Source organism: Nannobrachium achirus (assembly GCF_963921795.1).
Source record: "Nannobrachium achirus genome assembly, chromosome: 19".
Taxonomy (NCBI): Eukaryota; Metazoa; Chordata; class Actinopteri; order Myctophiformes; family Myctophidae; genus Nannobrachium; species Nannobrachium achirus.
Genome location: NC_137826.1, coordinates 14688749 through 14713537, shown reverse-complemented (window position 1 = coordinate 14713537; position 24789 = coordinate 14688749). Strand labels below are relative to the sequence as shown.

General features: G+C 43.4%; 1 protein-coding gene across 2 annotated transcripts in view; it reads left to right on the top strand.

The window, feature by feature from the left end:
- alcama (activated leukocyte cell adhesion molecule a) overlaps positions 1-24789 on the top strand; it is a 109234-nt gene that overhangs the window by 72166 nt on the left and 12279 nt on the right. For both annotated transcript variants that reach the window (XM_080748413.1, XM_080748412.1), the window contains exons 5-11: positions 1609-1696; positions 4601-4771; positions 16429-16553; positions 17142-17274; positions 18391-18503; positions 21174-21297; positions 24352-24473. In XM_080748413.1, coding sequence (XP_080604539.1) covers positions 1609-1696; positions 4601-4771; positions 16429-16553; positions 17142-17274; positions 18391-18503; positions 21174-21297; positions 24352-24473 — 876 coding nt within the window. The remainder of the gene's footprint in view (positions 1-1608; positions 1697-4600; positions 4772-16428; positions 16554-17141; positions 17275-18390; positions 18504-21173; positions 21298-24351; positions 24474-24789) is intronic.

The following is a 24789-nucleotide window of genomic DNA, read 5'->3' as shown; positions in this document are numbered from 1 at the left end:
CTTGGGAACTCAAGGACTCTCCACTTTTCTTTTTTGTGTTGGCACATAATAAGTTGGCACCATTTCTGTCCACTCACTCCACGTCTCAGAGGTGGGCTGTGGACAGTTCAGAAACCTGCATACTGATGACTTCATTGGTGGGGATTTTTTTTTTTTTTTTTTTAGAGCTAATGGAAATTGCAGCCTTTCCTCTTCCTGGCATTTATCCCACTGAAATAGAAGCCAATTGTTCTTTCATCAATAAAATGAACACACTTGATGTCAGGACATAAAACATGGGATAGCTATAATAGCTTTCTGAACTGCCCATAGCCCACCCCTGAGACCCATAGTGAGTAGACAGACATACTGTATAGTGCCATGCTTTAGAGACATTATATCGTTGTTGTCGGGTGGAAACCCTGTATGTCCTAAACCGTTCGTTTTGCATTTATCATTTTAAAAATGATTTCAACTAGTGAAAATAGTTGATCTACAAGCACACAACACCTCGCCATCGCGAGGCGTTGTGTGCTTGTAGATCAGCTATTTTCACTAGTCTTGTGCGACAGTCTTGTATGATGACGCAGGGCTTTGCTTTATGGAAACTCTGAGATACGAGGTTCCTGCCCGAACAGTGACGGTTATGTAGATAAGGCTGAACATGGGTGAAGAGTTCCTTTAACTCTGTGAGTAGCGTACAAATGTAACCAAAATGGACCCGTCACATCTGTTCGCTCTCTCAGAGGTACAAGGGGGCTTAAATGAACACCAAGGATTTCCCGGTGTATGTATGCACTACTCACTGGAGTGGAATGATGTCATGCTGTGTTTACTCATTTCACACGTGACTCACTGATACTGTTGGTGACCTTCACACCTTCAGCTGTGACACAGAGAGTCAATATGTGTGGGACGTTTTAATCCAGTTTTCCCCTTCGGCACAATGTTTATTTCTATTATCCCCTTTAAAGGACAACTTTGTTTTTTTTACAACAAGGGTTCATATTTGAGACTCGAGGGTCTGCCTTATCGTCAATATCATCACTGCTATGTTGCCAGCGGAGCTCGCCCCTCTGGCTCATTCCTGAGGCAACGCAGGCGTGATGATGTTGACGATAAAGCACATGCTCTCTCGTGTAATATTGCTTAAGTCGATGTCGGAATGCCAAAATGACACACAGTAACATCTTTACAGTACACACATCAAGGATGTCAAAATTGGAATTTGTCATTATCTTCTGCATGCATTGTTACAGTACATGGCCAAACATCTTTTTCTTTCAGTTTTTCTTTCTTTTTTTTTATCACATTAAATGCTATTATGTAGCTCGTAGTCCACATTAGAATGCCAAAATTACTTTTATAATAGCAACTTTACAGCACACACATCCAAGGATATTGAAATTGTAATTTCTCGTTATCTTCTGCGTGCATATTTTCATTGTTGGCCAAATGGCCAAAATGTGTTTCTTTTAATTTTTATCACATTAAACGGCATGGGTTCATTTCCTAGTACACAATGGATTCGTCATTTGTTCGGGTGGATTGATTTGTTGCTTTGGTGAATTTTTTTTATATACTTATAATGAATTAAATGTTGTTTTGTATTCATTTTTATTTTCCCAGTTGGGGACGTGCGTTTCGAAGGACGCCAACCCTGCTGCTGAGATCACGTGGCAAAAGAATGGACAGCCATTGGTCGCTGACGGGAAAGGTAAATCAAATGACATGACATTCTGTTTACTCAAACACGGCCGTGACACACCGTCAGGGGCGTCACAAGGGGTAGGAAAGTGGGACTGAGTTACCAGGGCCCAAGGTGGAGGGGCCCTAGTAACTTTAGCTATTGAAAAATAGCAGATATACAAGCTCACAGCGCGGCACCGAGTGCCGCGCTGCGAGCTTGTAGATCTGCTATTTTTGAAAAAGTCGTGAAAATGTGTACAAATCTTTGAATATATGTATTGTTTAAGCGAACATTTGTAACTCAAATTTTGCTTCCGGGGAGGAGTCCCTGGAACTAAATATTTTGAGATGGGGGGTCTAGCTGTGTCCAAATACATATCATCTTGGGGGTCCTTCACATGAATACGTTTGAGCACCACTGACATCGAAACATAGATTTTTCAAAAAACCTTAGAAGGATTTGAAATATTCAAAGATTTTCATGATTTTTCAAAAATAGCAGATCTACAAGCTCGCAGCGCGGCACTCGGTGCCGCGCTGTGAGCTTGTATATCTGCTGTTTTTCAATAGTTAAAGCACAGGGGCCCCCACAGTGAATCCTTGTACCCAGGGCCCAGAATTTGGTGCGACGCCCCTGGCCGTGACACACCGTGTCATACTGTAAGACACTAACAGAAAGCCCCCTGAGGGACTGCTGGGGTATTTTCACTGACAACAGGTTGAAAACATCACCGTGCCATTCTCTGTTATGACATCATACCTGATGAAACGGATCACCCCTTTCATGATGTTAATATGCTACATTTGAATTTTCACTTCTGTTTTTAACGCGTCACAGTTCTATTTGGGCAAAACATAACGTTGCTTTCAAATGGAAACCTTATATGTCGGACACTGTTACTTTTCAGAAAATGGCAAAAAGAAGAAGTTATTGTTTCTCACAAGCTCTTGTTAATGCGTATCGTCGGTTCAGTGTTTAGAAAACACACAAACACAATTAAACACTTTCATTGAAAAAACATAAAAAGGGGGGAAAATAGCAGGAAAAAAAGATACAAGGTTTCTGCCTGACAGTAATGATATGTGTCTTTTCACTTCTCAATTTGAACACATCACAGTTTGGGTCTAACAGTGCTGACAAAAATAAACCACTTTTCTATGCTAGTTTGAGTTCAATTTGGTACCTTACACAGGAGACAACAATGGCATCTACAAAGCTTAGATACAATACAAGAGTTACAAAGGATACGACATTCCAGCATGAGATCACCACCTAATCCTGCACAATGCCAGTGTGACGTCACAGCCTGTACTGCGCATGCGTCGCCGCCATGGTAACATCTGCATGCTGAAACAATGCCCAAATTTGGAGATGACTGATATCACTGATACGTCTGGGTTCTCCAACATTACTTCTGAGACTCCTACATTCGATCCCTCATATCGTCGTTGTCGGGTGGAAACCTTATATGTCCAAAATCGTTTGTTTTGCATTTATCATTTTAAAAATGAACGAAACTAGTGAAAACAGCCGATCTACAAGCACACACCGCGAGGCGTTGTGTGCTTGTAGATCTGCTGTTTTCACTACTTTTGTGCGACGGCCTTGTATGATAAAGCGGGGGTTTACTTTGCGAAAAAACGTACAAATTTGAAACTTGGAGATACGAGGTTTCCACCCGACAATGGCGATATACTGTGCACACCCCTAGGCAAGCTACTAGTTTATATAATGGCCCGGCATAGAAGACAGAGAGATAAAATTGTTGAACAACAAACTATATAAAAACATGGTCAAACATTGGCCAAACTACCGAGTCAAACAAAATGTGATTCCTCAACTCCTACATTCCAAGTGCTTGTCAGGGTGGGGGGTCCCGGGTCCCCACCCCAGTTCAGATGGTTATTCTGGGAGGTCACAGCCTGAAAAGGTTGAGAACCACTGGTATAGAAGCTCCTTCGTAGCACACAGATCCTGAAACTTCATGCAGTCAATCATATCTCTGCAGCTAGAGGACAACTTCCTACTCCTATTCTATTATCATTATTCTGAATATTCTGCATGCTATTTCTTTGTTAACCATCTGACATTGAGGATCTAAGTGACTATTCACCCCCAAACCAGCGCCCGGTAGCCGCACCCTTCATTACAACAAGGGACATATGTAAAGTCAGTTCGGTATAATTTTCTGTGATTTATACCGTAGATCACAGGTCTTCAACGTTTTCAGGCCAAGGACCCCTTATTTGACAGAGAGATGAAGCAGGGACCCCCACATTGTTTGACAGCACATTATTTTGGATTCATTTTCAATTTGTTTTCAGATATTCAACCACTTGAACCGTCAAAACGTAATAAACTTGACCTTTCACTCTGTACTTAGTCTGCTCTTTTCCCCTCTACACCAAACCTCTTTGCCGAAAACGCCTCGCTTCGCAGCGCGAGGCGTTGTGAGCTTGTAGATCTGCTATCTTTGGCTAAAGTTCTCAGAATATAGACGCTAGGGTTCAAGTCGTTAATATAAAAAAGGTGAAAAAAAGTTTCTATCGCACAAAGATTTGGAGGACCCCCTGTAGTAACTCTGAGGACCCCCTAGGGCAGGGGTTTTCAAAGTGGGTGACGGGGCACCCACTTTATTGCTTCATCATACAAGACTGTCGCACAAAACTAGTGAAAACAGCCGATCTACAAGCACGTTGTGTGCTTGTAGATCTGCTGTTTTCACTAGTTTAGTAAATGTTTTAGATGATATACAAAATGAACGGTTTTGGACATACAAGGTTTCCACCCGACAACGACGATATGCTATAAATATAAGGTGCTGGGAGTGAAAATTATAATGTAGGGGTGCCTCGGATTAAATGAAATGAAACAATAACAGATACTCACTGTTGCCTGTGTGTGTGTGTGTGCGTGTTCCTTCCCGTACAGCCATCATTGTCAGCTCCACTGTGAAGGAAGACCCCGCCACCGGTCTGTCCACCACCTCCTCCTCCCTGCAGTACACGGCCACCAAGGGGGACCTGGGGGCCCGTTTCAGCTGCATGGCCAAGCACAAGCTGGGCCCGGTGGAGTCAGAGCCCCAGACCATCCCTGTCCACTGTAAGTACCAGTAAGACGCCTCATGGCGACAAGCCTGGCATCACCGGGATCTCCATATATGACAATAAAAGGGATTTGGTTTCCATGACATCACAGTGATGTCAGAGCGTGATGTCAAGAGTGTGAGAGTCAATCAACAAAAAAGACAAGCGTTACCCGGACAGACAGACAGACAGACAGACAGACAGACAGACAGACAGACAGACAGACAGACAGACTGTCCCTTTTATGCCCATATATGGAGATCCCTGTGATGCCGGGGGAACAAATCCCTTTTATGCTCATTTATGGAGATCCCTGATGTCCACATCACTGTGACATCACTGTGACTCTGTCCCTTTTATGCCCATATATCGACATCTCTGATGTTCACATCACTTTGACATCACTGGCCAGATGGCCAAGACAGTGATGTGTCAGGGGAACCACAGTGTCGGGCGCTACCCATAAGTTCACGGACGGACAAGCTGTGCCGGTTCTGACAGTAAACTGCGACCCACGGTCGCAACAATGCTACGGTAGTGTTTCCCAAACAATGGGTCAAAGACATTCCATTAAAAAATAAAATAAACTTGGTAGAGAGTTGAAATATCAGATCTACAAACTCACAACGCATCCCATCACAACGGCCTGTGAGCTTGTAGATTGGCTATTTTCGCTATTTTAAACAAGAGCTTAAGACAGAGGTTCTCAAAGTGGATTCCAGGGACTCCTTAGGTTCCTTTATGGGGGTCTAAATTGACCCATACAAGTCTTTAACTTTGACAGTATACAAAATGGAACCAAATGGATGCTAACGGGTCAATTTGATTCCATTTGTACACTATCAAAGTTCAGGGGAAGACCTTCAAATTTTGAGAATCACTGGCTTAAGTTATGAATTCAAGTTTGGATCCACCCGGTTGACACCAAATGTCTTTTTGGGTCTCAATAGGTGAACACTTTGGGAACCTCTGGACTATAGCACCTCCTTCAGGTTCCACGCCTGTAATGCACTGACACAAAGTCACCTTTTTCTACACTGTAAGGGTGAATGACAGGACCTTTGATTGAATTTCATTTCAACAAGGTAGAAAACAGATACATTCAATGGAATTGCATGGAACATTCCCCCAAAACAACTCCTAATTTCACACTCCTAGTGTGAAATTACTAATTTGTTAATTTTTAAGAGCTCATTGATCGCAACGTTAAAGGTCTTCTTTGAATATGAATGCCCTGCCAGGGTTTTGCACTGTTTTCAAACACCAATACACAATCTTACCACCTTCTAATTTCATTTGGGGTCTATTGCCAGCCTTGCCAGCCACTTTATTGACCATGGGTCCTATTACAACTGCTCCTATAAGAGGGATACGTATTGACGGCATAGTTGTTGTAGACAGTACTTATTGCCACTTGGTCCAAGGACAACAGGGCTTCCCAGCTTCACCGATCTGTGAATGCAATCGGGCAGTGCAAGACATATCCAAGACATACGGCGGCCAGCCGGCTATCCATATCTCTACGGGACTTTACATTCGACATTTAATTATAATGTGCATCCAGGCAGCGGAAAATATGACTGCCTCTGTAGAAGCTGTATAATGAAATGTAATCTAATCCTGGTTAGAATTTGACGTAAGATTACAGCTTAAAACCCATTTAGAACGGGTACACGTTGTTGTGTATCTTTATTTTATGCTTTAACTATTGAAAAATAGCAGATATACAAGCTCACAGCGCGGCACCGAGTGCCGCGCTGCGAGCTTGTAGATCTGATATTTTTGAAAAATAATGAAAATTCGAATTTTGACCCGATTCTATAAGTGTCTTTTGAATCCTTCTAAGGTGTTTTGAAAAACCTATGTTTCTATGTCAGCAATCTGGCTACTAGCCATCGTCAAAGAAAAGGTCTTTTTCACTTAGCTGGAGCTCAGTTAGTCTGTTCTTGAGAGACTACTATGTCATTGGTTCTCAAACCTTTTTATGTGAAGGACCCCCAAAATGATATTTATTTGGCCACGGACCCCCATCTCAAAATATTTTGTTCCAGGGACCACCCAGAAGCAAAATCTGAGTTACAAACGTTCGCTTTGAAAAATACATATATTCAAAGATTTGCACACATTTTCATGACTTTTTCAAAAATAGCAGATCTACAAGCTCGCAGCGCGGCACTCGGTGCCGCGCTGCGAGCTTGTATATCTGTTATTTTTCCACTGGTTAAAGCACTCAATAATTCTATGCCTAAATGGGTTAAATCGATGCACTGCACAGGTGTGCACTGAGTCACCCCAGCTAGAGAATCTTAATTACTCAGGCCAGGTATGACTGCTTCAATGAGGCACCGCTCACGCCGCAGTCAACATGTTGGCATTCTTCTCATTCTTGAAGCTTGGTGTTGCTGTACAAAATTCCAGAGGTTATGGTATGCGCTTGACATGTTCTGCTTTTGGAAAAACAACAGGGCAGTCCCTATTTTTATACTGTTCTAGGTTGAGACACCTGTTAGGGAGAGTACAACGAGTTCACAACAACCAATTAAACACTTAAGCCCTGTATATATACACACACAGTATAATTGATAATTGTGCGACACATATCAAAAAACGCTGTTCTACGTTGCATTGTGACGTTTTGGGAGCTTGTAGATCTGCTGTTTTAGAAATATTTTTATTTAAATAAATAAACGTGTGCCTATAATGACGTGCCATAAATTAAGCATTAGCACGTGTATGGATTATTATTTATTTTATGCAGAAAAACCTTTAAAAACTAGGCCAATGACTCCTTTCCCCATTGCCAGTAGACGAGTGTGCCTGATGTGTATGTTGGAACGTCACAAGGTGCCTGCAAGCAGGGGGCGTCACAAGGGGGGGAAAAGGGGGACTGAGTTACCAGGGCCCAAGGTGGAAGGGGCCTTAATTATTTTATACTTTAGCTATTGAAAAATAGCAGATATACAAGCTCACAGCGTGGCACCGAATGCCGCGCTGCGAGCTTGTAGATCTGCTATTTTTGAAAAGTCGTGAAAATGTGTGCAAATCTTTGAATATATGTGTTTTTTTAAGCGAACATTTGTAACTGAAATTTTGCTTCTAGGGGGTCCCTGGAACGAAATATTTTGAGACGGGGGTCCGTGGCCAAATACATATCATTTTGGGGGTCCTTTATGTGAAAAGGTTTGAGCACCACTGACATAGAAACATAAGAAAAAAACCTTAGAAGGATTTGAAATATTCAAAGACTTGCACACGTTTTCACGATTTTTCAAAAATAGTAGATCTACAAGCTCGCAGCGCAGCACCGAGTGCCGCGCTCTGAGCTTGTATATCTGCTATTTTTCAATAGTTAAAGCACAAAATAATGCGTAATTAATTATACGTTCCCAGTCTAAATGGATTAAACCCCCTCCCCCTATGAAGAACATTCATGAGGAGCCCGCAGTGAATCCTTGTACCCGGGGCCCAGAATGTGGTGTGACAGCCCTGCCTGCAAGCAGCTCTCTGACACTCAATCCCTGCCTCTCTCTGCATCTCTATCTGGAGCGTAATGTCCAGAGGCACTACGGCAGGGTTCCCCAATTAGTTTTCTCCAAGGGCCGAATCATGTCTAGGGTACCAAGCCGAGGGCCACAGCATTGAATCATGTCTAGGGTACCAAGCCCAGGGCCACAACATTGAATCATGTCTAGGGTACCAAGCCCAGGGCCACAACAATGAATCATGTCTAGGGTACCAAGCCGAGGGCCACAGCATTGCATCATGTCTAGGGTACCAAGCCGAGGGCCACAGCATTGAATCATGTCTAGGGTACCAAGCCGAGGGCCAGAACATTGAATCATGTCTAGGGTACCAAGCCGAGGGCCACAACATTGAATCATGTCTAGGGTACCAAGCCCAGGGCCAGAACATTGAATCATGTCTAGGGTACCAAGCCGAGGGCCAGAACATTGAATCATGTCTAGGGTACCAAGCCGAGGGCCAGAACATTGAATCATGTCTAGGGTACCAAGCCCAGGGCCACAGCATTGAATCATGTCTAGGGTACCAAGCCGAGGGCCACAACATTGAATCATGTCTAGGGTACCAAGCCCAGGGCCAGAACATTGAATCATGTCTAGGGTACCAAGCCGAGGGCCACAACATTGAATCAAGTCTAGGGTACCAAGCCCAGGGCCACAGCATTGAATCATGTCTAGGGTACCAAGCCGAGGGCCACAACATTGAATCATGTCTAGGGTACCAAGCCGAGGGCCACAGCATTGAATCATGTCGAGGGTACCAAGCCGAGGGCCACAGCATTGAATCATGTCGAGGGTACCAAGCCGAGGGCCACAACATTGCAGGGGGCAACGGTGGCGTTCCCGCTACTCCAGCGCCAGTTCAGATATCGTCGTTGTCGGGTGAAAATCTTGTATGTCCAAAACCGTTCGTTTTGCATTTATCATTTTGAAAAAGATTTAAACTAGTGAAAACAGCCGATCTACAAGCACACAACGCCTCGCACCTTGTAGATCGGCTGTTTTTACTACTTTTGTGAGACGGCCTTGAATGATGAAGCAGGGCTTTACTTTGCGAAAGAACGTACAAATTTGGAGATACGAGGTTTCCACCTGACAACGACGATATACTAGTGTTGTTGCTGCTCTTATACCACCATTATTACTGGGGTTGGTGGGGGCCAGACAGTAGCCCCCCGCGGGCCGCAAATGGCCCGCGGGCCGCCTATTGGGGAACCCTGCACTACGGGATTACAAAAAAATGATGGCATGAATTGTCTTGGGATTGCTTGTGATTATCAAAAGACATGGGGCTGGGGTTTGGTGGTTACTACAAAACGTTTTAATTACTTTAGTCTGTATTGAAAAGATTATGGTAGCTTGTTATCTTTACTGTGCTCATATATTATAATATTCCCCTGTTTCGCACGTATCTATAGTTTTTTTTAATGGAAAATGTGTGTGAAATACTCACACTGACTGTAGAGCCCTTCATTTCCTTGTTTGCTCTTCCACTCGAATCAGGAGAAGCTCTCTCATAGCCTCACAACGGAAAATGAAACAAAAAGGGCTAACACAACTACAGTATTGCAATGATAATGGTGAAAGATAAAGTTGTAATTATTGTGCTATTTTAGAAAATCACACTCGTGTCAACTGAGCGGTGGAGGCTGCGTGTGTGTGTGCGCGCGCGTGTGTGAGTGTGCCTGGCCTGAACAACAGTGCCCCTCCCTTAACATGTGTGGTCAGAAAAGGTACTGCAGGCTACATACAGACAGACAGACAGACACGGACGGACGGACGGACGGACGGACGGACGGACGGACGGACGGACGCATACACACACGGCCACGAATAGAGACGGTGTGACCACCGCTCAAAAATCATCACAATTTGTGCAAATATTTGTGTATATTTTTGGAGCTGTGTGAAGCACAGGCTCCCTATACGTGGCCGTGTGGGTCTGTGTGTGTGTGTGTGTGTGTGTGTGTCTGTATGTAGCCTGAACTTCCTAAACTTCGGCACGCTACTAGTCCCACAGTTTTGCCACCACACACTCGCGCCATATGTCAAATCGACCGGCTTACTCGGGAATAGTGGGCTAGTAACTTGCTAAGAGAAAGGTTCAATAGTTTAATTGATATTAATTTATTAGTGAATTAATTTTCCCCATTGACTTATAATGGGAATTGCAAAAACTCACATTCAATTATTTGTCTCTCGCAAACCATAGGGGCTAGAGTTTCAAGACTTGGAGAGGAGGTTCATAATGATTTCAAGGATTAAATAAAAAATAATTGTGTCATTTGGCCGCATGGTGGCGCCATAACACCCCACTTTACGTTTTGGCCTGTAACTCTTGAACCGTAGGTCGGAAAATTAAAAATATTTTTTCCCTGGATTCCTTGGGTCATGACGCATCTCCCCATATAGGCCACGCCCATTTGCGCCATGATAGATTTTCCGCCATCTTGAATTTTCTCCAAAACACACTTTTTGCTCCTTTTCCTACATATTTTCTTCAAATGTCACAAAAATCGGTACACATGATCCACACACACACACACACACACACACACACACACACACACACACACACACACACACACACACAGCTCCACTTCACACGGGTGTGATTTTTAACTCAAATCATTGCTTCTGAGGGTCCCTGGACTGGAGCAAGATATTTTGAGATGCGGGTCGGCGGCCCAATACGTAACACATTATAGGGATCTTTGACATGAAAAGGCACTGATATAGCAACTTGTGTTTTTCAGAAAACTGTTATGGATTTAGAAGACCCGGGTCTTAATGGGTTAAGGCCTTTGCTCCTCTAGAGACCATAAGCAATTCCCCCGGTTGAGCCCACTGTCTGACATTTCTGCCTGGACACTTCATTTCCGGTTCCCTTGGGAGTTCCTTTTCAGGGCTCGTCGTGTGATGGTTGTGGCAGGTGTTGTTGCTGCAGTTGGATGTTAATACATTCAGAGAGAAATTAACCCATTCAGCGCCTAGAATTATTGATTGCTTTAACCAGTGAAAAATAGCAGATATACAAGCTCACAGTGCGGCACCGAGTGCCGCGCTGCGAGCTTGTAGATCTGCTATTTTTGAAAAAGTCGTGAAAATGTGTGCAAATCTTTGAATATATATGTATTTTCAAAGCGAACGTTTGTAACTCAATTTTTGCTTCTGAAAGGTCCCTGGAACTAAATATTTTGGGATGGCCAAATAAATATCATTGTGGGGGTCCTTCACATGAAGGTTTGAGAACCACTGACATAGTAGTCTCTTAAGAACAGACTAACTGAGCGACGATATGCCAAAGGACCTTTTCTTTGACGATGGCTAGTCAGATTGCTGACATAGAAACATAGGTTTTTCAAAAAATCTTAGAAGGATTCAAAGAAGTCAAAATTCAAATTTTCACGATTTTTCAAAAATAGCAGATCTACAAGCTCGCAGCGTGCCGCGCTGTGAGCTTGTATATCTGCTATTTTTCAATAGTTAAAGCATAAATTAATGATACACAAGACTGTGTGCCCGTTTTGAATGGGTTAAACTTCGGGAGGCAAATGAGTTTGACTAAATAAAGCTAATACATGTATTATAAGAGATGTCACAGCTATACAGAGAAGGTTAGTCTGATCTCGCCCACTTGCAGAGTCCTTGCTAGTGGGTGTTAGTATAGTTTTCTTTGTGCAGTGGAGTCTTCTTCATAGTGCACACAGTGGCAGCCTGGAGAAATGAGCCAGTTTCTATTGATAACCTTGCTAACCTTTTATATATTAGTATAGAAAATATATCTCAAGTGCAGAGATCTAGTATGGGGAAAGAATACCCTACGTGTTCTTCATCATGGCCACACACTCCTGTATTTTTGTGGGAGAAATACACAGAGAAGACATTAGTATTTTACCCACACTCCTCACAGCAGCACATTGGTAATTGTTACATCATATTTTGTTAATACAGATGTCAAATCAAATCAGATTAAAGGTTCAACGTTTCCCTTTAAGGCAGGCGTAGGCAACCTTCTGCACGGGTGCCAACATGGGCACTGGGGAGGGTGATCACTGGCACACTGGCATAAGTGTGAGTTAGTTAGTTTAGTTAGAAGTTTAGTTGGTTAAATTAAATCCACTCTCATCTATATACAAATTACATCCGGCACATACTTCTACATTAATTCAAACTCTGAACTCAGTGGGGAGGGAGTCTGGGAGATACGGTAGGTGGGGTTATTGCTCCGAGTCTAATGATCATTCCATCCTGAAATATTGGAAATATTACAAATTGAATTGAAATTGAAAGTTATATATTTGTATGTTCATTGATATGCACATAGCTGGAGCTCTATTTCAGGGATTATGCACCAGAATGTTTACAGTAGATTTGAATTTGATATAGGCATTGCTTCTCTAGGGACAGAGAGAGAGGAGTGGGTCAGGAAAGATGTTGCTGAAGTAGCCAGAAGAGTGGGGTTTAGTTTTTTTTTGTAAGTTAGTGAAATAGCTTTCCCTCTTTGCTTCTACTGTGCAGTGTATGTGGACAATGCAGATGGTGCCTTGTACCAATGAATAGTAAAGAGCATGCTGTTATTGTAAATGCGGAGGCATTGTGCACTGGTTTCTGTTGCATTTTTGTCAATAGTGTTGTACTTTAAAGAATTGTTGATTGAAAAATAGCAGATCTACAAGCTCAAAGCGCGGCACCGAGTGCCGCGCTGCGAGCTTGTAGATCTGCTATTTTTGAAAAATCGTGAACATTTGAATTTTGACCCGATTCTATAAGTGTCTTTTGAATCCCTCTAAGGTTTTTTTGAAAAGCCTATGTTTCTATATGTCAGCAATCTGGCCAGCCATCGTCAAGGAAAAGGTCCTTTTCACTTAACTGGAGCTCAGTTAGTCTGTTCTTGAGAGACTACCATGTCAGTGGTTCTCAAACCTTTTCATGTCAAGGACCCCCAAACTGATATTTATTTGGCCACGGACCCCCATCTCAAAATATCAAGTTCCAGGGACCCCTCAGAACAAAATATTTGAGTTACAAAATGTTCACTTTAAAAATGAGATATTCAAATATTTGCAAAGATTTTACACGATTTTTCAAAAATAGCAGATCTACAAGCTCGCAGCGCGGCACTCGGTGCCGCGCTGTGAGCTTGTATATCTGCTATTTTTCAATAGTTAAAGCAGTCAATAGTTCTAGGCCTAAATGGGTTAATCGTGGTAGAGTAAGTTCACTCGAGTAAGAGTCGTTGTTCAGACGGAACCATGGAAAACAAAAGAAAGTCAACTGCTCCTCCTGCCTAACCCCAGGGAAATTAATATGTGTACAAAATCCTCCTTTATGTGCGCCTGCTATCAGAAAAACCCATCCATAGTATCTGGCTTGAAGATATGGTACGTGGAATAGCCTGGATCACATTGGACAGGATATCGTCGTTGACGGGTGGAAACCTCGTATCTCCAAGTTTCAAATGTGTACGTTCTTTCGCAAAGCAAAGCCCTGCTTCATCACGCAAGGCCGTCGCACAAAAGTAGTGAAAACAGCCGATCTACAAGCACACAACGCCTCGCGGCGCGAGGCGTTGTGTGCTTGTAGATCGGCTGTTTTCACTAGTTTAAAAGGATCCCTGGCTAATACGACAAATATGCCTTAATACATTATAATTGTCCTCTATAACTACAATGTAAAATTAAAAACACCTAAATCATTTTATTTCTTCTAGAAATAGCTAATCTTTCACTCAATAGGGGAAATGCCTGTCGCAAGTTGATGATGTCATAAATGTCATGTGTATTTTTTATGGCATGCATGTGCAAAAAAAACAAAACACAAACACATTTGAAATATTGATTTGATGCTCATATTAACCATAGGAAGTATTACGTTTGCTTTTATTTGCACATGCATTCCATAAATTCCATAGGGATAGATCACAAATTACATTTATGACATCATCAACTTGCGACGGGCATTTCCCCTATTGAGTGAAAGATTAGCTATTTCTAGAAGAAATAAAATAATTAAGGTGTTTTGAATTTTACATTGTATTTATAGAGGACAATTATAATGTATTAAGGCATATTTGTCATATTAGTCAGGGATCCCTTTAAATCATTTTTAAAATGATAAATGCAAAACCAACGGTTTCGGACATGCAAGGTTTTCACCCGACAACGACGATATGCTGCTAAAAGATGCCTGGGATAGCAGAGCTGTCACTGAGTTCCCTCTGGAAAGTCCCCTTGGCAAGGAATCCCAGTGTGGAGAGAATGTGGACAGGTACAAGTAATGGCATGGTTACAGAACATCAGCACACAAATCGAACAAAACATTTCTTGGGAAATAAAGGGGACCAGGGGAGTTCTGAGTCACTCATCATCATCATGAGCAAAACAGTATTTTCGTATATAGTCTCGGAAAACGCATTGCCTTTGAAACGCACCGTCTTCCAATAAAGGCAAGAGCAGCCATGTTGAGTTAATGTTAAATGTATTTCCTCACGCCTGGAGCTGATAAAATGCCATGCCGTGCCAAAATGTCACAAAGGGAGTGCACAGCTCTGTGGTTCGGAGGCTGTTCCTACAGTAGACGGCGTAACCAGCAGGACAATCGCTCAAAAGAATATGATAATTTCAATGTCAAAGTAAGGTCTTATGAATACGTGCTTGAAGGCCGGTTTGTTACTTAACCCTATATACCAAGGGTCTTCAACAGGGGGTTCGGGACCCCTAGGGGGTCCTCAGAGTTACTACAGGGGGTCCTCCAAATTTTTGTGTGATAGAAACTTTTTTCCTTTTTTATATTAACCACTTGAACCCTAGCGCAGTGATGTTACTAGGTTTTCAATGTAATGGGTCCCGGGACCCACAGGTGGTCATTCAAATGGGTCCCAGAAAAGTTTTATGAGTCCTCAATATAAAGTTTACGCGTGCAAAATGGCATCTGACGTCGGTGGAATCAAAACATTGACATTCTATCGCCTGTTTAAGACTTTCTATGTGGATTTTATTTGTGTTAACGTAGGGTAAAGTAGGATGCTTTCACCCATGAACAATGGTGGTGTCTGTGGATTTTTTTTTCTTCTTTTTTTTTTACTGCGACGCGGTAAATTATTTTAACTCATTTTGTGCCCGCGATTTTCGGTCGCAATGATGTCCAGAGTGCCTCACGCAGGCTCCATCCGCTTGCACTCTCTTATTTTGAAAGCCAGAAGTGCCACAGCGTGATCACTTCCGGTCTGACGTCATCGGGTCGTGCGCCGGAACCGATCATTGTTTACGTGGTGCCATGCTGGATTGCAATGGAGCGTTTATACATGTGTTATATAAGCGAGCATCTGCCTCCATCTTCGCTTCTAAAGTGTTGTTTTGAGATAATGGACATTAAAGATGAGATCGGCCGTCCACCTCAATGTTATGGGATGACTATTGTGTGCTCGTGGAGCCGTGATGATGACAAATCAGCGCGGATTTTCGTCTCCGGACATCCGGCCATTCTACTCGGTAATGTACTCAACGTTACAGTAATTTATTACTTTTTGCGCGACATCACGCATTCGGCACTGTAAGTACTCTAGTACTTATTGCGTGACATCACGCAAACGGCACTAGATGAGTTAACATGGACTCCAATGGAGGCGCATCCCCGGGACCCCAGGACCATGACATGAATGAGTCCCTGGGTGACTTGAATGAGTTTTTGATGCGGGATGCGCACGTAATGACATCACTGCTAGCGTTCAGAACTTATGCCAAAAAGAGCAGATCTACAAGCTCACAACGTTGCTCACGTTGTGAGCTTATAGATCGGCTATTTTCGGCAAAGAGATTTGGTGTAGAGGGGAACTAAGGGACTAAGAACAGAGTGAAAGGTCAAGTTTATTAAGTATTGACGGTTTAAGTGGTTAAATATCTGAAAACAAATTGACATGGATCCAAAATACACTGACAATTGTGCTGCCAAACGATGAAACAATATGGAATCTATGAACAAGTTGTGGGGGTCCCTGCTTCATCTCTCTCTCAACTAAGGTGTGTTCAACTAAGGGGTCCTTGGCTGAAAACGTTGAAGACCCCTGCTCTGCACCAATATTTTCACAGAAAATATACATTTACATCTCTCTCTCTCTCTCTCTCTCTCTCTCTCTCTCTCTCTCTCTCAGATCCAACAGAGAAGGTGAGCCTAACGGTTCAGCCTGAAGGGCCCATCGCAGAAGGGGGCAACGTTACATTGAAATGCCACGCGGACGGCAACCCTCCTCCCAGTAGCTACAACTTCCACATCAAGGTAGGCGGCCCTGCCCAAGCCTCCCCCATCCCCAGAGAGCATAGCACAAATCCCACTGTTAACATGTTGGACGCCATTATTAATTGCGTTAAACTTACTGGCGCGCATGCGTCTTTGTTGTGCTCGCGAACATCGGCGTGAATGGCGGGTGCACATCTTTTAGCGTGGTGAAGTAAAATCCCAACCGCGACCGAAGCTGACACACGAGGAGTCGAAAACATGGCTCCTGTTTACAATGGAGTGTCTATGGAGGTTTGAAACAGTGCAGTGAATGGAGCACTGTGACACCGATCGGAATGAGGAAATGCTCACGGGCGGATCGGCCGCTAAGCTTGATGGGAAATGTAGTGTTTTTGTTCACCTGGCGCCAAAACAGCCCCTATTTGGCTCCTGGTAACCATGGCAACCAGATAAGACGTTCCAAGACGTCTTAAGGATTTTATGTGTTCAGTTCCAGATGCTGCATTCTTAGCTATTTTTGAAATGTTTGAGAAATGTAAAAAGGTTTCCTAGGGACACCGGGTTGTAAGTGGTTAAAAATGACTCATTCCCGTGTTCCCTCCGACCCCTTCTTATCCCACCCTCCAGGGACAGACGGTTTTGGTGGAGAACTCTGACAGCTACACGGTGACGGCCATCACGCGGGACAGCGCCGGCGAATACAAGTGCTCGCTGGTTGACAACGAGAAGATGGAAGCCTCACAAAGCATCGCCGTTAGCTGTGAGTATCCGTGACATATTATGCAAACTTTGACTTTTCAAAAAACAAGAGGGAAAGTGACTTCAGAAATCAAACTCGTATCCCGAGGTTGCCTCTGCAATGAGTCAGTAAACACCTTCAGTCAAAATCCTCCCTTGCCATCCCTCGCCTAGCGGAAAAGTGACTTCAGACATAAAACTCGTATCCACGAGGTTGCCTTTGCACTGAGCCAACAAACACCTCCAAGTCAAATCTTCCCTGCCCTTCCCTCGCTAACTGAAATTTTCCAACTTTGTTTTTAACAAGGTCTTTTTTATTGACGGTAAATAAAGTCATGGGAGCACAGTAAGGTAATCACATTTCCAAGCTCTGCGAGCCTAAGCTTGGAAGAAGGCAGAGTGGAGTGCCAAGGAGGGAAAGGCAGAGTGAAGTGCCAAGAGGGAAGAGAGCTAATTAGAAATTTCTGACTTCCAACGAGTCAAAGTGACAAAGTGTTTTAGACGGGCAGGGAGCTTCGCTGCCTCCTACAGATTCTCCCTCAAGTAATCATCCCTGTCTAACCAGGTGCGATGTGTCTGAACCCTCTGTTCAAACGGGTCAGAAGATTTTAATAACGAGGAAAATTTAAAATAAATAAATAAATGGGGAACTCGCACATTTCCCCTCCAGTAATCACATTGCTGCCTCTGTGTGTTCACACGTCTTCATGTATGGGCTGTCCCTGCGTTCTAAATTGAGTTTGGGGCTTGAAGGGAGGAGAAACAATTCAAATGTACGATGGTGTGTGTGTGTCTGCGCACGTGCGTGAGAACATACCTGTGTATGTGCGTGCGTGCGTGCGTGCGTGCGTGCGTGCGTGCATGTGCACTTTTTTACAGCGCTGTGTGCTGTATGTGATTATCTGTAGGGTACATGTCATTGTGAGCTGCCAGCTATTGTTACTATTGCGTGGGCCATCTAGCCGGTTGCCGCGCATTGCAATATGCAGTGTGAGTGAGTGAGTCTTCTTCTTCGAGTTTGGCTAACACTGTGGCTTTGCGCTAATGAATTAGCAGAGCCAATGCCGATGGTACTCGATGTAACGCCGCGCCCCTAGCTGAACATCCCGTTCCCTGACCTTATACTCTTCTTTCCCAGATCTGGACCTGAGCCTGAGCCCTTCTGGGAAGGTTCTGAAGAAGGTAAAGGACCCGCTGGTGGTGAAGATGGACAAGAACGCTTCAGGCGATGCCAAAGTGACATGGACCAAGGTAAAGAGGGAGGGGGAAATAGCTGCTGTAAGGGAGTGAAACCCTGTGTGGAAACCAGGGGTGTCGCACCAAATTCTGGGCCCTGGGTAGTGGGTACAAGGATTCACTGCGGGCCCCCCCCCCATGAATGTTCTTCATAGGGGGAGGGGGTTTAACCCACTTAGACTGGGAACGCATTATTACGCATTACTGTGTGCTTTAACTATTGAAAAATAGCAGATATTATACAAGCTCACAGCGCGGCACCGAGTGCCGCGCTGCGAGCTATTTTGAAAAATCGTGAACAAAGTCAAAGCCTTTGAATATTTCAAATCCTTCTAAGGTTTTGTAGAAAAATGTTTCACATCTCAAAATAGTCAAATTTAGTTCCAGGGACCCCCCCCCAGAAGCAAAATTTGAGTTACAAATGTTTGCTTAAAAGATACATAATTATATTCAAAGATTTGCACACATTTTCATGACTTTTCAAAAATAGCAGATCTACCAGCTCGCAGCGTTAAGGCCCCTCCACCTTGGGCCCTAGTAACTCAGTCCCACTTTTCCCCCCCCTTGTGACGCCCCTGGTGGAAACGTGTGTAGAATCCCACGAGGACTCCATTTTGACACGTGGATCATGAACACAACATATATAGGAAGGAATAAAAACACACAAGGCTTCCGTTCCGTCACAGCAGCCATGGTAGGAGGACGTTGAGTGAAACATCCCCGACACACAACCCGATTCCTTCCTCCCTTTTAACCCATTTAGGGCCTAGAATTATTGAACGCTTTAACCGGTGAAAAATAGCAGATATACAAGCTCACAGCGCGGCACCGAGTGCCGCGCTGCGAGCTTGTAGATCTGCTATTTTTGGAAAAAGTTGTGAAAATGTGTGCAAATCTTTGGATATATGTATTTTCAAAGCGAACGTTTTGTAACTCGAATTTTGCATCTGGGTGGTCCCTGGAACTAGATATTTTGAGACGGGGGACCGTGGCCAAATACATATCATTTTGGGGGTCCTTCACATGAAAAGGTTTGAGAACCACTGACATAGTATAGTCTCTCAAGAACAGACTAACTGAGCTCCATTTAAGTGAAAAGGACCTTTTCTTTGACGATGGCTTGCCAGACTGCTGACATAGAAACATAGGTTTTTCAAAAAATCTTAGAAGGATTCAAAAGACACTTATAGAATCAGGTCAAAATTCAAATTTTCACGTTTTTTCAAAAATAGCAGATCTACAAGCTCGCAGCGCGGCACTCGGTGCCGCGCTGTGAGCTTGTATATCTGCTATTTTTCAATAGCTAAAGCATAAAATAATGATACACAAAATGTGTACCCGTTCTGAATGGGTTAAACATGGTTCGGAACATGTTTGACAAGAAGTTAGTTACTTCTTGTCAGCAGAAGTGAAAAGACAGTGACCATCAATCATGAGACCTGCGGTGGGATAGCGGCGTGTTGGTTTTTCCCACATCTCTACCGTACAGTACGTTCCTCAGGAAATTTGCAGGTCAGGGGTCATCAACGTGTCTGTACACGCAACAAAACTGGCACGCGGTGTTTTGCCGGTGGCAGGTCTCGTCCGTGGAAAAATGTTTGAGTCCTTATTTTGTTCACATTTAATGTGCGCTGAAAGAACTGGCTGTACTGTACTGAGAAGTTATTGAAATGCCAGTCTCCAGGTTTTCTTCAGAGTAGGTGAATAACACTGATTACATTTTAAAGTGATAGTTCACCTATTTTTGACGTAAAGCTGTGTGAAATACTTGCCATTAAAATAGTGGTTACAAATGTATTAATTGATTACCAGAGTCCCGTGGTCAGAGTTCTGGTCAGTTTTAGATGAATATTAAGTAGTTCCAATGGGGTGGGGGACATTTGGCGTGGCCCAATCATTGAAAATAGATTAATCCACAAAACTAGCGTCATTTGTATTGTTGGCCTATTTCTAACATATAGAGTGAGGTTTCGTTCTGATCACCTGACTGCAAAGCACCTTGTTTTGGGGAAATACGTTGCAGCGGCGTAGTGATACTGGACACAAAAAATAGTACCATGTGACAGAGGGGTCAAAGTTGAACGAAAGTTGGTCTATTTGGTAGAAATAGGTCAACAATACAAATGAAGCTAGTTTTGTGGATTCATCTATTTTTAATGATTGGGCCATGAGCCCCTGCCAAATCACCGGAACTACTTTATATTCATCTAAAACTGACCAGAACTCTGACCACAGGACTCTGGTAATGAATTAATACATATGTAACCACTATTTTAATGGCAAGTATTTCACACAGCTTCATGTCAAACATAGGTGAACTATCACTTTAAGATTAGCTTTTAAAAACGTGTGTATCACACTAGTAGTGGCTCATACTGTTACAAAAACATATTGGAATGTTCATTTTGTATGTCCATGGCAAAAATAGAATTTGGACAAAAATGCCCATCACCAGCCAACATTTTGCTGGCCCCCGTTACTGGTCCATTTTCTGTCTAAAGATGTACATTTGGACTGCAACAAAACAACGTGCCTATAAATACCTAAGGAAGAGACAGGGATAACTTGCATGCAAGCTGCCAGGCACAGAACATGCAAATGTGTTTCCATTCATAGGCATTTTGAAATGTTTTAAACTTTTTCGCCAATCGACATTCAGCTCAGTATCCTACTTCTCGCTCTTAGGATGGTGAGAAGACAGAGGCGCCCGTGTTTGGAAAGCTGACCTATGCACATGCAGGGGAGTATGTGTGTGAAGTGTCCATGGCTGGTCTAACGCGTCGCCAGTCCTTTGAACTGGTAGTAGAAGGTGAGTGTGTCCTTATTTGCCGTTGGTTTGTGTGCGTCTCGTGTTCGGTGAGGTTGGACGGAAGACTAGATACCTACGCAGAGTTTTCGTCTCTGCTTTGTAGAGGTTACAGTATAGATGTAACTGCCAGTAGGAACGCTTTCACACAGTATGTGCATTCACTTGTTCAAGTCCAACTTTATTGTCATGGGATTTAAAAATACAATGAAATTCTCTGGTTTTCTCTGCCTTTAACGCCAAGGATACACCGTCCTCGAAAAAAAAGAAAAAAACCCAGACCTACATATACTATACATTATGTACTCAATGTACCAAAACTAGAACAATACTATTAGATAGCTCCACCGGCTGTCTGTCCCTCTGTCTGTCTGTCTCTTACTCTTATCTCTGCCACCATTGGCCCTATCGATGCCAAACTTTGCACACACACTCCTTGGATGGCAGATCACAACCTCCGCCCCTGATTTCTCACATGGCCCTCTTCTAGTGCCAACATCAGGCCCGATTTTTCAAAAACACATTTTTGGACACCGCTCCTACAGATTTTGGCCTAAAAAATCACGCAAAGCGGCACACAGTATCTCTAAAGTCACGTCATCAACATGGATCCGTCCCATATTCCCTCCTGCTTGGCTACGATTGCCTTCTAAAGTTTGTGTATGCGACTCAATTAGGGAGCCTTGCAGTGCATATCCTGTAGATGCGTTAACTGTCCACCAACCTGACTGACTGGGGAAAAGAAAGCGTTAGTGAGACGAGTGGTGTGTGAATTGATGCTTTCGGTGTCATTATTTCAGAAGGAAGGAGCGAGAACAGAACACGAGCGAGCGCGCGGTGGCTAGTGTCCATTAATGATGTTTTGGGCTTTCTTTTTGCAGCGAGCGGGTGTAAATGTTTCAGAATCGCATTAGTTCTGTGCCAATGATTTTCTGCTGCTGTACCAGTCTGCAGTCCTGAGCAGTCAGGTTGCCAAACCACACTTGTGATACGGCCTGTCAGAACACTCTCAGTGGTACAGCAATAAATAACCCATTTAGGGCCTAGAATTATTGAATGCTTTAACCAGTGAAAAATAGCAGATATACAAGCTCGCAGCGCGGCACCGAGTGCCGCGCTGCGAGCTTGTAGATAAAAAAAGTCGTGAAAAATGTGTGCAAATCTTTGAATATGTGTATTTTCAAAGTGAACGTTTGTAACTCACATTTTGCTTCTGGGTGGTCCCTGGAACTAGATATTTTGAGATGGGGGTCCGTGGCCAAATAAATGTCATTTTGGGGGTCCTTCACATTAAAAATTTTGAGAACCACTGACATAGTAGTTTCTCAAGAACAGACTAACTGAGCACCAGCTAAGTGAAAAGGACCTTTTCTTTGACGATTGCTGGCCAGATTGCTGACATAGAAACATAGGTTTTTCAAAAGACACTTATAGAATCGGGGCAAAAATTCGAATTTTCACGATTCTTCAAAAATAGCAGATCTACAAGCTCGCAGCGCGGCACTCTGTGCTGCGCTGTGAGCTTGTATATCCGCTATTTTTCACTGGTTAAAGCATTCAATCAATAATTCTAGGCCTAAAAGGGATAAAATAAAAAACTCTTGAGAACGCCTCAGATGGTGCAGCCTCTGCTGCTGTTGCTTTCTCCAGGCGGCAATTAGCGGCTGGAAGGCCATGCGCGGCGCGCGGGTGTTTGAGACGTGCATATACCGAGCAAACACTGTCATCAGTTTCAACAAACGGCCCCATTGATAGAACTATGCGATTCCCTCTGATCTTTTACCGAATGCGGCAGCGATTTATGTTGTCTTATCAACGTTTAGAGCGAGGTTGTTATCACGGCAACAAATAGTTAGATCTGTTGAAAAGACCCCAACTTGACAAAACTATAGTTATGCAGTAAGGCTAATAAATATGCAGGTGCCGTGTGCGGTATCATCATCCATCATCATCATCATTGATCATGTTGTGTACTGTTTGAGCTCCCGTGGACTTTTGCCATCGCATCCAAATTATGGACTGTTTGCAAACAAACAAACTGTGGGTGTGTGGGTGGGTGGATGGATGTGTGTGTGTGTGTGTGTGTGTGTGTGTGTGTGTGTGTGTGTGTGTGTGTGCGTGTGCGTGTGCGTGTGCGTGTGTGTGTGTGGGTCTGTGAGTGAGTGCATTGTATTGTTATTGTGTGTGCTAGCGTGCATACCGGTATGTGTGTGCGAGTCACTGAGTGAGTGCATGTTTGGTTACCAGTGAGTACTGTGTGTGCATGCCTGTGAGCGAATAAAGTCTATTACTGTCTGTATGTTTGTCTGTCTGTCTGTCTGTCTGTCTGTCTGTCTATCTATCTATCTATCTATCTATCTATCTATCTATCTATCTATCTATCTATTGATCTATCTATGTACTGTATGTGTCTAATATGTAGGACATTGTAAAATTATAACAACAAAAATATACAGATAGTGTAAATCATGGGTCTTCAACAGGGGGTCCAGGACCCCTAGGGGGTCCTCAGAGTTACTACAGGGGGTCCTCCAAATATTTGAGTGATATATTATTGAGTGATATATTATTTTTTATAATAACCACTTGAACCCTAGCGTCCATATTCGGAGAACTTTAGCCAAAAATAGCAGATCCGCGAGGCGTTGTGAGCTTGTCGATCGGCTATTTTCGGCAAAGAGCTTTGGTGTAGAGGGGAAACAGAGCAGACTAAGTACAGTGAAAGGTCAACTTTATAAACTATTGACGGTTCAAGTGGTTAAATATCTGAAAACACAAATCGACATGAATCCAAAATACACTGATGATTGTGCTGTCAAACGACTAAACTGTGGGGGGTCCCTGCTTCATCTCTCTCTCAGCTAAGGGATCCTTGGCCTGAAAACGTTGAAGACCCCTGGTGTAAATCAAAGGGGTAGATTGGCATGCAGCTTAACCCTTAATAATGCAACCATCACATGCACACAGCGTAGCACACGTGTCAGGTATCACGTGGGTATGAAGCTAGACTGTGTATAGGTAATGCATATGGCTAACAATGGGATGTGGTTACCTTAGGTAAACCAGTGATCACCGGTCTGATCAAACAACGTGCAGAGGACGCCCAGCACAAGGTCCTGGCCTGTGAGGCGGAGGCAGTCCCGGAACCCGTCTTCAGCTGGAACGTCAACAGCACAAATGTAGGTACTCCACAAATGTAGGTACAGTAGGTACACATGTAGATAAAAATGTAGGTACAGTAGGTACACATGTAGATACAAATGTAGGTACAGTAGGTACACATGTAGGTACAAATGTAGGTACAGTAGGTACACATGTAGATACAAATGTAGGCACAGTAGGTACACATGTAGATACAAATGTAGGCACAGTAGGTACACATGTAGGTACAAATGTAGGTACAGTAGGTACACATGTAGATAAAAATGTAGGTACAGTAGGTACACATGTAGATACAAATGTAGGTACAGTAGGTACACATGTAGATACAAATGT